Below are 15,062 nucleotides of genomic sequence, written 5' to 3' on the forward strand. Positions count from 1 at the left end.
TCACTTGGTGTTAGAACACTTCCTCCACCCAAATTTGTGCTCAGAAATTAAGTCCTTAAGAGTATTGCTGTACAGAGAATGTTGAGCCTCGGCCTGGCCCGGGCCAGTTAATTTCCATGGGTTTTCCCTCCCTCCTCTGGGCTCCTATAGCCACAGAGAGGCACAGAGATCTTACATCCTAGATTGTATAGACCAGTCTTGATTAAAAATAATGCACCCTAGCGTTCTGATAGCAAATGCTTACTTGTGGGAGCAAGCACTCCAAATGTTGACTTGGGACAGTCAGTTTAGATTTATAATATAAAGAACTAACTTATTTCTAGTTCCTTCCTTCTCATTTATTCATTTATTCTAGAAATATTTTTTAGATGTATACTATGTGCTGGGCACTGAGTGAGATGCTGGGAGTACAGTGAATCAGACTCTATCCCTGCCCTCATGTGGCTCATATACTAATAAAGGAGACAAGTAGCCCACCAGTGCTAAAACAGGTATGTGCTGGCTGCTGGGGCAACATTTTTGAGGGACTCTTTACCCTCAACAGCTCTACTGAGAGGTACCTGGTGCAACTTCTTGCTGTCAATTCTAATTAAGCTTCTAAAAGATACGTTAGATATTGCTCTTAGACTTACAGAACATAGGGCAGGTGATTTGTTCAACCACTGTATTTTGCAGATGAAGCCCAGAGAGGGTGCAAGACATTCTTAAGGTCAAGCAGGTAGGTAGAACCCACATCCCTCAGGAGCTTGGGAGGCCCCCGGTGTTGATTAGCTCGCACCAGCTTCTTTGCAAGGTACAAGAAACTTAGGAATGGTGACTGGCTTGGTACTGGGGTAGAGTTGTGTAGGTAGCTGAATGGTGGGCAACTTTTTGCTGGGAAAAGACCCAGCTTGGCCTGGGAAGTGGAAGGATACGTAAAAAGGAGGACTGTGCCAGAGGACATCGGGGTGTAGCCCTGGCAGGCTGATTGGCTGGGACCAGTGCTCTTCAAATGCCCCCTCTTATGGGGTTCAGGAAATTTGGGGGGGGTGGCTAGCAGAACTGCATACAGCTTTAGCAATGGGGATGCAGAGGAACTAGGACGTTGAGGGAACTCCCTGGCCCCAGGAGTGGACAGGAACACAGTATAGACAAGGGAGAGAGGACAAAGAAAATTGAGACAGTCATGTGGACTCTGGTGCGTGTCTTGAATGGGGTGAGTGGGAAAGAAGGCATAATATTTGATTCCTTTCTCTTCTTCCTTCCCCCTTTCAGTGGGGTCCAGCCGTGTTCACTGGTCCTCTCCCAGTCCGGCAGTGGGTGTCTTTTAGGAGAGGCTGGAAGATAAGTGTGGGGACGTTGTTGTTTAAAGTGTCATTTCCAAGGGCCCCGCAGATGAAGCTCTCCTCAGGAAGAACTGGATATAGAATCCGGGAATCCAGATTTCCAGCCTATGTGCTGCAGCCGGCAATGGAGAGTCCAGGCAGGGCCTGAGAGAGAACCCTGGGTCGGCGTGGTCTCTAGGGTTGACCTCAGGGCCCTGGGACAGGGGAGCCTGTGCCGCACTGAAGGCAGGGCGAGGTAAGGGAGGCGCAACTGGGCCTGGCCTGGCGACCCTCCTCGGCCAATCAGCCGCGTTCATCAGTACCCTCGGGCCCAGGGCACTGTGCGGGCACTGCCCAGAGATCGGACACCCCACCCAGACCAGCGCAGGGAGGCGAAAGCGACAGCCGGGGCCGGGAGGGGGGCAGAGCAGCTGTCCTCTCGAAGCGAGGGGCCCTCGCGGCGGGTGTAGGTGGGGCCTGGAGAGGAGGCGGAAGGGCCGAAGCTGGGTGGGAGGGGCCCGGCCGCTGGGGCTGGAGCGCGCGGCTCGGGGGTGGAGGCTGCAGAGCCAGCGAGCGAGCGAGGGGCGGGGGCGCTGGGGCCCGCGCGCAGGAGGGGCGGGGGCGGGGGCGGCGGGGAGGGGGGCTCGGGCTGCGTGTGCTGGAGCCGGCGGGGGCGGCGGTGCGTGCGCATGACGCGGGGGGAGGGCCCGGGCCGCGCGCTCCCGGTCCCGTTGTTGTTGCCGCTGGAGGCTGCTCCCAGGCAGCGGGATCGCGGCGCCGGGAAGCGCCCGGCAGCGGTGGCCACAGCGTGCGCGGCGGCGCCTCCCGGCCTCGGCCCCCGGCCCCCGGCCCCCGGCCCCATGCACTAGCCCCGCGCCGCCGGCTCCGTAGTCCCGGCCCCGCCAGCCCCGCGCGCCCGCCAGCCCGCCGCCGCTGCCGCCGCGCCGCCCAGGGACCTGGCCGGGCCCGTCTCGGGCCCCGCGGCTCCGGAGCCATGAACTTCCAGGCGGGCGGGGGGCAGAGCCCGCAGCAGCAGCCGAGCCTGGCGGCGCCGGGGGGCGGCGGCGGCGGCGGCGGCGCGGGGGGCGGCGGGCAGTTCGGCGGCGCAGGGCCGGGGGCCGGGGGCGGCGGCGGCCCCTCGCAGCAGCTGGCCGGCGGGCCTCCCCAGCAGTTCGCGCTCTCCAACTCGGCGGCCATCCGGGCCGAGATCCAGCGCTTCGAGTCCGTGCATCCCAATATCTACGCCATCTACGACCTGATCGAGCGCATCGAGGACCTGGCGCTGCAGAACCAGATCCGGGAGCACGTCATTTCCATCGAGGGTGAGCTGAGCCAGGGGCTGCGGGAGCTGGGGCGCGGTGGCCTCTCCGGCGCCGGCCGGGGCCTTTGCTGGCCCGTTCCGGCCACGCTCTTCCCGTTGGGGGTCCTCGCGCGCCTGAGGTCGGGGACACGCGGTTTGCTGATCGCTGGCGCTGCATAGCCGGCGGCCAGGCTTCGCCATTTCTCGTCCGGAGACACTTTGCGGCTGGGGGCAGGTCCCGTGCCAGGGGACAGGTTTTCTGATCTTAGTGCTCCAGGGCGTGAGGGTGGTGTCGCTCCGGGGACGGGTGCGCACGGAGCCGCAGAGGTTCCGGGGTCCAGGGGCCAGGTCTGGTCAGGCATGGCCGGGGAGGGTGGGCGCGGCGGAGGGCCTCGGCGGGCCGGGAGGTGGGGCCGCTGCCGGAGAGGCGTCTCAGCCGCTGTCCCGGCCCTGCCCGCAGCGGAGCGGTGGATCGGAGCCTCCCGTTAGTGGATGGCAGTATTCCCGGGCCCAGCGCCCGCGGGTCCCGGAGGGTGGCGCTCGCCGAGGCTCGCTCTTCCGACGCACAGCCTCCACGCTGCCGCGGTCCGGCGGGCGCCGACCAGGCCTGGCGCGGGGCTTGGGCGCCGGGGCCGCGTGGGAAGCCCCGGCCGGGCCAGTGGCGCCTTCGCTGGGTCCCCCGCGCGCCGGGCACCCGCCGCTGCTCTCCAGGGAGCCGCTCGAGAGCCGGGCTCGGGGCTGGTGGGCGCTGACCGACCTCCAGGGACACAGCGCCAGGCGTCGGGGACTAGAACCCCGGGCCACTGAGCTGCCCAGCGCTCCTTTCTCTAGGCTCCCGGGCCCTGGACTTCGGCTACTGAGGGGCAGAGAAAGTGGGCGCACGCTGCTGGCAGATGTACCACGACCCCGGGTGTGGTGGGGACGGGCAGCAGAGGCAGGCACCCCAGCGGCGTGGTGACCTTTGAACGCATGTGGGGCAGATGGGCCTGGTCCTGGGCCATCTGCTTCCTCCTCCGGCTCCCTTTGCAGGGGGACGCCCACCAGCAGGTGGTGGGTTCGGAAATGCAGGCAGAGTGCAAGGCCTTTTGCCGATGACTTGGAGTTGTGGGCAGGGCCCTGTCCAGTACTTGGGCCTCAGAGTTAGGGCCGCACTCCCATCTTTCTCTCATTGTGTGAGGCTCTTGGGGGTGTCCTTCACCTGAACACCCCGTTTCTGCTTTCAGAGGTCCCCATGGCTGAGGAAGGCATAGCTGGTCTTTTGGGGGTAGGGGACCCCATTTAGAGCTGGGGTCCTGCTCTGTTCTTGTAGCATCCCCGTCGGCCTTCTTTCTGTCCTTTTCCCAGCTCTCTCTCATCGCATCTCTTTCCTCTCAAGGCTGAGTTCACTGTGAACTAATTAGGTGACAGAAAAAAACTCATTAACGTGGATCTGAGTAAATGGCCTGAATCATCGGTGTGGCTGGGGACCAGGAGATGACATTTGTGTGAGCCAGGGGCCCCAAAGAGAGGAGATGACCAATATTTCCTCCTAGATCTGAAGGAGGGAGTGGGGGAAGAAATGCCATTCCCTGCAGCTTCCCTGTTTCCCCGGAGGAAGTAAGTTCCCGATCAGCACCAAGATGCCTCCCCCACCCCTCACAGCCCCTTTTGGAGGGGGTGGGACAGCCCCAGGAGGGGTGAGGGATGGCGTCCAGAGCAGGGAGAGGCAGGACTGGGCTGGATTCCACGTCTAACTCCCGCTTCCTTAACAGTACCCCCGCCCCCCGAGCTCAGGAGGTCTCTGGCCCGGCATCTTCCGTGATGTGAAGGCCAGAGTTCCTGGGACACGCTTGGGTTTTCACCCCCATCTTGAATTCAACATGATAGGCAGAATTTCCCCTCTTGGAGCTCTCCCCCGTGACCAACTTCCCCATTGCGGTTTGGAAGTACCCCACATTCCGTCTGCTTAGCCTGGAAGCTTGGTATCACCATTGCGGATCCTGGGACCCGATGTTTCATTGTCACCAGGGCCCAGCTGCTCCTCACACATCCGTTCCCAGCTCTCCTGGTCCCTACTTCCCTGCTCTTTCTTGGCAAGGCCTCCCACCTCTTTCTTCCTTCTCCCCTCTTTTTTTCCAGCCTCTCTCTTGGAACCCATCTTTATTACCCACCTCACCCTTGCTTTCCCACTCCTGTCGCCCCAGCTTTTCTGCTGTAGGCAGGCATCAAAAAAAAAAAAAAAAAAAAAAAAACCCAGAAAACTCCTTCTCCAATTTCTGCCGTATATCTTTCCTCTCCCCATCTGCCAAACCATATTGCCGCTGTCCTGCAAAGCCGCGTCGGCACCTTCTTTCTCAGTGGAGGGAGGGCAGCCGCTTCTCTGGCGGGCGTTTCCCTGCTCACTCTCTGAGCCTGACCGAGGCCCCTGCCAGGGCCCAGCGGACTTGGGTCGAGACTGTTACATAAACACATTCATCGCCTGGGAGGCTGATGCTGTGTTTCCTAGGGGTGAGCCTCTTAGGGGGAAGGGATGACATTTTCCTAGTGTGTAAGAAGCCTCACTCAGTAATACTTTAGCGAAGGGTGCGTTGGAGCCCTGAAGGTGACTGCGGAGATGCGGTCAGGATGCACCGGGGACTGAGGAAGCGTGGTGGCACCTTGCCCTCCTGTATTCTCTCTGTCTGCTTGCCTCAGCCACTCTCACCCCGTGGCCAGGGCAGGAAGAAGCAGAGGGACTTTGAGCTTTCCTGTGTTTCAGGACAGGATCTGGAGGGAGGGAGTTCCTTTTCCCACCAAAGGCCAAGGAAAGAGAAAACCTGTCCACCCTTCGGTCTTAAGGAACGAGCGAAATGTCCCCAGGAGCTGGGACGGAGGGATAGACAGCCCACTGCGTGCGGAGCCTTTGAGCCACTCTCACCTCCCTGGTGGGGACACCGGGGCTCAGAGAAGCGAGGGCCCTGCAGGGAGGGGCGCTCCCGGGGCTTGCTCGGGTGTCCTGGCTGTGTCCTAGAAAGAGGACACGAAGGAACCAGGCCTTGGTCCAGATGGGGCACAGTCTGGGCACGCAGAACACAGGGATGCTGCGCCAAGTGAGCCGGAAGCCAGGATGAGGTGTTGGGAGAAGCAGCCCTTGGGGTCCCAGCAGGTGGCCTGGAAAGGCAGGCTTGTCCCTGAGTAGATGTGAACCTGGGGAGGTCTGCCCAAGGGGAGGCCCGCATGGAGGGCCTGGAAGCGCGCTGTGGCCCCGGGAGGCTACTGCTGTGGCAGGAACCCGGCTTGGTCAACTGGGTGACTTGCTCCCGTGGCCCTTGGTCTTCCCCCAGGGGTTTTGAAGCAGTGACATTCCTTGGACGGGCCAGCGCCCCAGCTGGCCTGTTCCCCCCCCACTCACAGAGGCACCGTCTGCCTGCCTCTGTGGGCTCCGGACTTGATAACATTCTGAAAGGACTCAGATAAAAAGAGGTGTGGGTTTTCCTGTCTGGTTCAAAATTAGGCTGAAGAGAGAAGGGGGCCCGGAGCTGTGGGCGGGGCAGTCGGAGGGGGCAGCCTCAGCATCCACATCCTTCCCTGCAGGCCTGCCCAGGGCTCTAGAGTTTGTCCCCTGTTTCGTCTGTGTGCTGTGACTAGATCCCAGCAACAGCGCTCTGGTGCAGAGAGAAGAATTGTGTACGTTTTGGAGACAGAGAAGCCCTCTCCTGAGCTGATGCTTTTCTGCCTGCTCCTCGGGGTGGGCATTCCCCAGCCGGCTGGTAATCCTCACCTGTAGGACTTGCTCAAGTATGCATTTCTTTTCTTTCTTTTTTTTTTTTAATATTTATTTATTTGGTTGCACCGGCTCCTTAGTTGCAGCACGTGGGCTCCTTAGTTGTGGCATGCAAACTCTTAGTTGTGGCATGCATGTGGGATCTAGTTCCCTGACCAGGGATTGAACCCGGGCCCCCCCGCCTTGGGAATGCAGAGTCTTCACCACTGCGCCACCAAGGAAGTCCCATCAAGTCTGCATTTCTGAGGCTCCCTTCAAGGGATTTGATTCTGTGGGTTTGGGACGGGGGCCCAGGGATCTGCATTTGTAACTTCCCCGGCCCATTCTGGTGATTAGCTGGTTTGGGGAGTGAGTGCCTGGTGGGAGACTGGTTATTTAGGACTTTGCACAGAAGAGCTCTAGGAATTCTGAAAAAGAGGATGTCGGTGTGGGTGCCCGTGGCCTGGGAAAGCTGCGTTTGTTCCAGATGCATTTATTTAGCTCCTACTGTGTGGTCCAGTGGCGTCTAGCACAGTGGAGAGCAGGAGGGGAGGGAAGGGGTGAGCCAGCGCTCTGGACCCTGAAGGTCAATGGGTCAGCCTGTAGGAGGTGCCGGAGGGGGGATTGGGAGTGGCAGGAATAAAGGCCGGGTTTTAAGAAAAGCAGCGCGAAGATGAGAGACTGGGGAAGCCTTGTCAGGACCCCAAGCCTGCAGGGACTTGGGCAGCCTCGAGGCGCAGCCTCCCCACCCCGCATTCAGCCCTCCTTCACTGCGCTCCAGCTCTCTGCCAGGTGGAAGACGCCGTCTAGATAAGACGGTCCTTGCTCGTCAACACCCTGTGGCTGGCACATACCCTAACTCTCCTCTACCAGTTATTTCTTTAACTGAATGTGTGTGCCAGGCGCACGGTCTGAGAGATGCTCCATGCAGAGGGAACAGGTTGGCAAAGGCGGCAAGGGTCGGGGTTCAAGGAACAGCAGGCTGGTCTGCGTGCCCGGAGCATTGAGTCCACGGGGGACAGGCAGGAGGACGCTGGTTCGGGAGTTTTGAATGCTTTATCCTGTATGAATTCGTTTACACCTCACCTTGTTCCAGGAGGCCATACGCGGCGACGCTTAAGCCTGCAGGAGGTGGGCTGTCACAGGAGGGTCGAAGCAGGAGCCAACCGGCGGGTCGTATTTGAGAGCCGGTTGCATTTGAGAACTGACCGTCTGTGCAGTGCCGGCTGGGTCAGAGGGGGTAGGGCTGCTGGGAGAGCAGGCAGCAGAGGCGGCTTAATGAGCTCTCAGTGTCCGCGCCGTACATTTGACCGTGAGCCCTCCCTAGCAGCTGTCAGCGGGCCTCTGGCCTCAGAACCTCAGGAATGGAGGGGGAAGGCGGCCCTAGCTTGGGGGAGGCAGGCCCGGGGCCCTGCGAACTCCTGTGTCTCCGCTCAGCATCTCCTGAACACCCACTCAGGACCCTGTGGCTTGCCCCCATTCTCTTTCTAATAGGCAGGTAACTCGAGATTAGTTGAACCGGAGAGTGTTCCTCCTGACGCCGAGCCAACTTCCACCGCGCAGGCCAGGGCTGAGGGGCAGCTAACTGTGGCGCGTGGAGCTGAGCTCTAGGGTTATGGAAGCGGGAGCAGGAGGTGACCAGGGTCTCCTGCTTTGAGGATGGGGACCGTGGGCTGTGCAGTGTTCCACCAGTTGACATTCCTCCCCTGCCTGCTGGCGATGGTCACGAGGCCTCTGCAATCCTTTGTAGTCTTCTCCGGTATGCAGGTATCATCTCCATTTTGCAAATGAGATCTCCTAGGACTGAGATGGAGTCACTTCCCAAGGCCACACAGGAGCGGCACAGCCAGGGACTCTGCCTGGTTTTCCAACTCCAGGCCTGGGGCTCTTCCCCTCACATGGGTGGGCTGACGGAGCTTTGCTGGGCCAGGCTGGACACCCAGTCAGCCCTTCTGGGTGCCTCTCAGGCAAGGTTTTGACCTCGAGTTGAACTTTTGGAAGCTTTTAGGGTATCACTTAAGGGTGACCCAGAGCTCTTCTCTCCTGCCGTGGTTTTCTTCTGAGTGTCTTGAATCCCCAGCTGGAGGGGGTCTCTACCTTCTATGAGCAGCATGGATGTTGTGTGTAGGAGAAAGATGCTTGGTCAAGAAATACTCCAAAACATTTAAGTATATGTTTATTTTTTTAATAACTTATTTTTTAATTAATTAATTAATTATTTTTTGGCTACGTTGGCTCTTTATTGCTGCGTGTGGGCTTTCTCTAGTTGCGGTGAGCGGGGGCTACTCTTCGTTGTGGTGCACAGGCTCTAGGTGCGCGGACTTCAGTAGTTGTGGCTCGTGGGCTCTAGAGCGCAGGCTCAGTAGTTGTGGCGCACCGGCTCTAGTGCGCAGGCTCAGTAGTTGTGGCGCACGGGCTTAGTTGCTCCGCGGCATGTGGGATCTTCCCGGACCAGGGCTCGAACCCGTGTCCCCTGCATTGGCGGGCGGATTCTTCACCACTGCGCCACCAGGGAAGCCCCTAAATATATGTTTAAATGACAAAAATAATGCATGCTGGTTATAACACATTCAAATGTGGAAAGGAAGTCGAAGAAATGTGTGTGCCCCCCGCCCCTTCCCGAGGTACCTGCTGTTGTCTGTCTGTCTGATGGTGTCTTTCCCATCTGCTTTCTCTCCTATATATATCTACTATCTACTGCTCTATGATTGATGATACTCTTGGCGTTTCACAGCAAAAGTGGGACTTCTGTGGGAAATACTCCACTGGGAGAAGGGGAACCAGAGTCGCAGTTTCAAGAAAGGCATCTGTGTTCATGCACCCGTCTGGCAGCTCCCTGCAGGGCAGTTGGGATACCTGGGTTCTCATTCCTGTTCTGCTGCCGACTGGCTGTGAGAACTCGGGCAAGTCATAAAGGCGCCCCCAATGCCCCCGGCCTGTTCTCCTAGAACCCAGTTCTGGTTTCATCTGCACAGCTTGCTGTGACCGCGCCCTCGAGCATTTGGACCATCTCCGTCTTGGGTCCCTGGTCCAGGGAGGGCAGACCCCGTTCAGTGGGAGGTTCTGAGGCTGCCTTCTTGTGCACAGCATATGACACGCGCTGCCCGGTCATCGCCTCTGTACCTGAGTTTCCTCAGGTGAGAAGGAGGGGTAGTGACGGTGTGATGGGGTTAGGCGCGGCAGGTGCCAACAGCGGTGCCTGGCACAGAGCGAGCACCCAGTGCCTGCTCGTGGTGAGCTGAGAGGCTGCGTGCAGTTGATCCAAGTCTCCTGGTACCTAGATCTTTGCACACTTGTCTGATTATTTCCTTTGGGCAAATTCCCAAGTAGAAGAAAACAGTGGGGCCGTCGGGCACGCACGACCTTTTGGGGACTTTCTCTGTGCGCCACACTGCCCTGTAGGAAGGCCCTTCCCGTGTCCCTGGGGCAGAGACTGCCTTCTCCCTGCCCACCCTGTCCACTTGAAAGGTGAAGAGAAATGATGAAATGATTTTTGTTGTTGTTTTATCTTGTGTGTACCTGATTACTAGTGAGAACATGAAACGTAATGTTTTTGGTTGTTGTATTTTGTTGAATTCCCTTCATATCCTTTATTCATCTTCCTCGTGGTTTGTTACTCTCTTTCTTAATATGTGTAAGATTGTTTTGTTTTTGTTTTTGGTTTTTTTTGGCTGTGCGGTATGTGGGATCTTAGTTCCCCCACCAGGGATCGAACCCACACCCCCTACAGTGGAAGCACAGCGTCTTGACCACTGGACCGCCAGGGAAGCCCCTGTGTAGGACAGTTTTAATATGCAAACATAGATCAGGCATACATTGCTGTTTGCTGGAGGGGAGCCGGGGTCTTGATCTCTCTGGCGGCACTCTGGCCCTCCCGGGGCCCTGGGCACCGAGGTGGGTGAGCCCACACACAGCACATGGTCCCGGAGAGATGTATGTGCCTTTACTGTTCTCGTGCCTGTTTATAGTGTGTATTTTCTTTCTCTTTCTTGTTTGTCAGACCCCTCCTTGCCACTGTTGGTGCACCCGCCCACAGCAGTTTCTCTTTTGCCTTTTAATTTGATGCTTTCTTGGCTTGCGAACCTGGAGCCCAAGCTGGTAGAGTGGGATTCGAGCCCAGTCACGGCCTCTCCGTGTGTGTCTGTGGGTCTGTGTGTGCGGCAGGGCTGGGAGGCCGGGAGAGCTGGACCCCACTCGGGGCTCCTGCTCTGCTCGTGGTGGGAGCTCCCGGCCCCTCCTCTGCGTGTGGTCTCTTCCAGGGAGGGTCAGATGCACTTCCCTGCCCAGAGAACTCTCTTGGTTAAACAGGCCCTAGATGAAGGCCCTTTGCTAAGAAGCACTGTGATGATTTGGTGGCTTTCAGTCCCTCTGAAGCCCCACTCGTCTTGGTTATTGCTTCTAGAGTCTTCTAGACTGTTTTAGGTTGGATGATGTGGTAGAATGGAGCCTGGTGTCATTCCTTCTCTGTCACAGTCTGTATAGGGTAGTGGGTACAATCCGGCTCTGGAGCCAGGCTGCCTAGATTTACATTCTAACTTAGTAGTGGTGTAACCTTTCTGTGTGTTGGCTTCCTTGTTGGGCTAGTTCCTTGGCTTCCTTGTCGCTAATATGAGTTTAACAAGCACCCATCTCATTGTGTAGGTGTGACAGTGAAGTATGTTAACGTGTGCAAAGCTTTTAGACCAGCCCCGGCCCCTCGGAAGTGTTCACAGTGGCTCCAGCCTTTGCAGGGCTGCGGGGAGGACTCAGGGAGGGAGGGAGTGTCCCTCGTGGCACCTGCAGCGGTGGCTCCCCAGTCACGCTCCCTGAACCCGAGCGGGCGAACGGGAGAACCTGGCGGGGCAGAGTCTGGGGTAAGTTGGTTTAGCCTGGCAGGCCCCAGGGAGGGGTGTCAGGTCCGGACTTGTCTGACGTTCCAGCTGATTGGAGCAGACCCTGGACCACAGCTGGTCACAAGGAGTGTGTCACACAGGCACCCAGCATTGCTTTCATCTGATTGCTTGCCCGTCGATTAAACTATTTCCTCTAATTCAGCACCAATTACACATGTGAGTCATGTGTAAATTTAAATTTTCAAGTAGCCATATTAAGAAAGCAAAAAAAAATTATCTTTAATAATGCGTTTTATTTAACCCATTGTATCTGAAATATTATCATTTCAATGTGCAATTAACAAATTAATATAACGGGGCTTCCCTGGTGGCGCAGTGGTTAAGAATCCGCCTGGTTCGATCCCTAGTCCAGGAAGATCCCACATGCCCCAGAGCAACTAAGCTCGTGCGCCACAACTACTGAGCCTGTGCTCTGGAGCCCGCGAGCCACAACTACTGAAGCCCGTGCGCCTAGAGCCCGTGCTCTGTAACAAGAGAAGCCACTGCAGTGAGGAGCCCGTGCACTGCAAATGAAGAGTAGCCCCCGCTCACTGCAAATAGAGAAAGGCCTGTGCGCAGCAACGAAGACCCAACACAGCCAAAAATTAAATAAAATAAATAAATAAATTAATTAATAATATAACAATTTTTAATGAGACATCTTACATTCTTTTTGCAACTAAGTCTTCAAACTGTGTTTCACCCGCTCGGTGCCTCTCCATTTGGACTGGCCGCATTTCAAGTGCTCAAGAGCCGTGCATGGCCAGCGTCTCTGGTATTGGAAGAACAGCTCTAATTTTAGCCTATAAGGTAACAAAAGAATTCCTGTCTGTTGGAAAAATTGAATACAGAAGTATATCCTTTTGGATTCATCTTTCTAAAGTATCATATTAAAATTTTTTAAGTAACGTGCCTTTCATGTATATCCTGCCGTTTTCCTTCAGTCATTCAACAAACACTCCTGAGTACCTGCTCAGGCCGTGGTGATGGGTAGCAGACAAATCTATTTAGAAGTGTTACTGAAGTCACAGTAGTTTTTTGTCACCGTGGATTTTCTTAAAACCCGGAAGCACAACTACCGTTGAGGGGGCTCGGCCCCGAAACGTGTTCCCGTCCAGGAGTTCTCAAGTTTTAGAACCGAGATTCACACAGTTTTGCTCAAGGCGGAAGGTGGGGAGTGAGCCCAGACCCCGCTGTTTTGCAAGAAGCTGGAGGAGAGGGCGCGTGTCTGTTGGGGGGATCACGTCCAGGCTCTTCTTAGTCAGCGTCTTGGTTGAGAATGGGTTGCCCACGGGCCCCAGCGTGGCTCGTGTCACTTGGGTTTGGCGGTTTCATCCCACGTGGCTGCCGCTCTGCCCTACTTAATCCACGCCCCCCGCCCCCGCTGCATCACAGCCCGAGGATAATCCTGAATTAGGGTGGGGGGAAGGGAGGTGGCAGGGAAAGGCTCTCCCATCTGCTTGGGGGCAAGCGCCGGTGGGCCCGACCGGGAGTGGACGTGCCAGACAGCGAGCCTGTTGCTGGGCAGAGCTCGTGTGAACAGCACAGTCCGTGGACTGGCTGGCCTCTGCGTATCCTCCTCACGCTTGATGGACTAAAGTGCTGGATTGTGAAGTGCAGACCACTAGGGAATAGGGTGCCGATATGTAGGCCGGCCAGCCGGCCAGCTGTGCAGACTGTAAGCCCAGCCCTCGCTCTGCGGACCAGAGAGGGTGGAAGCCACCTACCAGGGATTCAAGGTCACTGTTGAGCAGCAGGGCGGGTGAGGCCCCGGGCCTCTGCACTTCACGGTGGTAGTCTCCTTCCAGCTCACAGGAGAGGCGGGCCGGGTGATCCTGGCCATGTCCCCTTCAGCCGTGACCCACAGCAGTTGTGCCAGGATGTGTCACCAGCAAAGTCACAATATTTCCCTCACCCCATCCTGGTGTCTTAGGCAGGAGCTGTTTTTGTAAGCTTTTTTTTTTTTTTTTTGGTTTGTGTTTTGTCTTTAGGCTGAGTCACGTGTATATAATAGCGAAAAGTTCGTAAACGTACACGTACTCTCTGAAAACACGTGGCACAGAATAAGGCCCCTCTCAGCCAGCAGCCTGGGTTGGCTTTCTTGCTCTCTCAGTCCACTTCCGGGCCCTGAAATAAGGAGACCTTCCCCCTCCCCCCTCTGCTTGGAGATGAGATGCTTGTAGAGCCACCCAGGAAGGAGCATCCTGTTGTACTGCATTCACCAACCCCCTCTTGTTAACCTTTGTCCGGGGAGCCACCAGTGACCCTGCCAATGGGCTGGGCTGGGCAGCTCTCTGCCTTTAGCAGGCCCTTGGTGACTGACATCTTGGATGGGATGTCCTGGGGCCCCTCCAGCCAACCCAGAGAAGACAGAGCCTATCAGCCTGCAGAGCTCTCATTCTCTCCCAGGCTGTCACTCTCGGCGGGGCGGTGGCGGGGGGGCGGACACGCCATCCTGAAACTGTGTTAACAGGCTCTCACCTCCCTTCCTGGGTACCCCCCATCCCCTGCCGGCTGTGGCCCTTGGGCCGCGCTTCTCTCAGTGGGCCCTGAGCGCACGGCAGCCCCTCCAGGGCCATTACTGCCCTTTACCTGCGAGAAGAGCTGGGATCTAAACCTGCCTCCATCACCCACCTTTCCCGTTCGAGGCCCTGGTCTGTTGGGTGTCCCTCCCCAGCCCCTAGTCTCCCCTGGCCCGGTCCCTCGTGGGGCCTGGAGCAGTGGGTGCTCTCCCCCGGCTGGCCCCAAGCTGGTGTCGGCCTCATCTGCTGCTTTCCTTCTGGACACTGAGCCGGTGGCCGGTGGGCCCCGGGCCCCCAGCCCAGTACCAGCCTGGCAGGTACCAGTGACCAAGGGCCCTCCTGCTCTGTACCCAGCCCAGGGGCCCTGTTGGACCTGGAGGTGGCTCAGGGAGCCCTCGCCTGTATCACACTGCTCCTTCCCCTCCAGGGCCACGGTGCTGCCTGTGGGGCCCCTCCCAGCCCGCTGGCCCCGAGCAGCCAAGGGCAGGGGGCCTGTGAGGCCCCTGAGGTGGAGCTTGGCAGCCCCCAGAGCAGGGTGGGGAGGGGGCCGTCTGTGGAGGGCCCTAACTTCTCTCTCTGAGGCCTGTGCCTCCCCGCAGAGTCTGGGCCGCGAGCCTGTGCCTCGCCGGCACTGGGGTGACCAGGACGAGGGGCGGTGCGTGGAGTTCTCTGCCCTCTTCCTCCAGGGGTCAGAGCTGGGGCGGAGCTGCCAGGTCCTCGAGAGCAAGGTGTCTTGCTTTCCAGCATGTGTTTCTGACTGGTCGCCCTAACCCCGCGACCTGCCCGGGAGAAAGCTGCCCTGGGTTGCGGCCCCGGGAGGCGGCCACGTTCCGCCCCAACTGTGTGACCCTCGCCTGGCGACACTGGGTGTGAGGCCAAGGGAGGGACACCAGCCACCACCTGGGTCTCTCCCATGGGTGCAGGGGGAACAGGCCCCGTGCAGGTCCAGGGCAGTCAGTTGTGTCCAGGTTGGGGGCACCAATGGCATAGATACGGAGACCCTGACCCAAGTCCAAACAGCTTAACACAGACCCACTGAGGGGGCAGGGTCCCTGGGGGGCACGGGAGAGAGTCCTTCCCCTCTGTCTTCAAGAGAAAATCCGTCCTGGAGAGTGAGGGCTGGGTGGTCCAGGCGGAGGGAGCTGTGGGCAGCCGTGGGGTGGGGGGAGGAGGGGGGAGTCCCTTCTGAATTCTGAACTGGGTGCCTTGGGCATTGCCACTGCCTTTCCTTCCAGGGTGCCCCCTGAACCCGATCAAGGGTAACATTGATTTGTGCGGCACGCGGGGGTACAGGTCCCAGTGCTGCCTGGTGCAGCCCAGCTGGGAGTGGGCTGTCCCTCTGCC

The 15,062-nt window shown here is 58.2% G+C and overlaps 1 protein-coding gene across 2 annotated transcripts in view; it reads left to right on the plus strand.

Moving 5' to 3' along the window:
• Positions 1–2,298: 2,298 nt before the first annotated feature.
• AGAP3 (ArfGAP with GTPase domain, ankyrin repeat and PH domain 3) overlaps positions 2,299–15,062 on the plus strand; it is a gene marked incomplete at its 5' end in the record, with an annotated part of 58,659 nt that continues 45,895 nt past the window's right edge. For both annotated transcript variants that reach the window (XM_079711341.1, XM_079711342.1), the window contains one exon: positions 2,299–2,626. In XM_079711341.1, coding sequence (XP_079567467.1) covers positions 2,299–2,626 — 328 coding nt within the window. The remainder of the gene's footprint in view (positions 2,627–15,062) is intronic.

Source organism: Hyperoodon ampullatus (assembly GCF_949752795.1).
Source record: "Hyperoodon ampullatus genome assembly, chromosome: 9".
NCBI lineage: Eukaryota > Metazoa > Chordata > Mammalia > Artiodactyla > Ziphiidae > Hyperoodon > Hyperoodon ampullatus.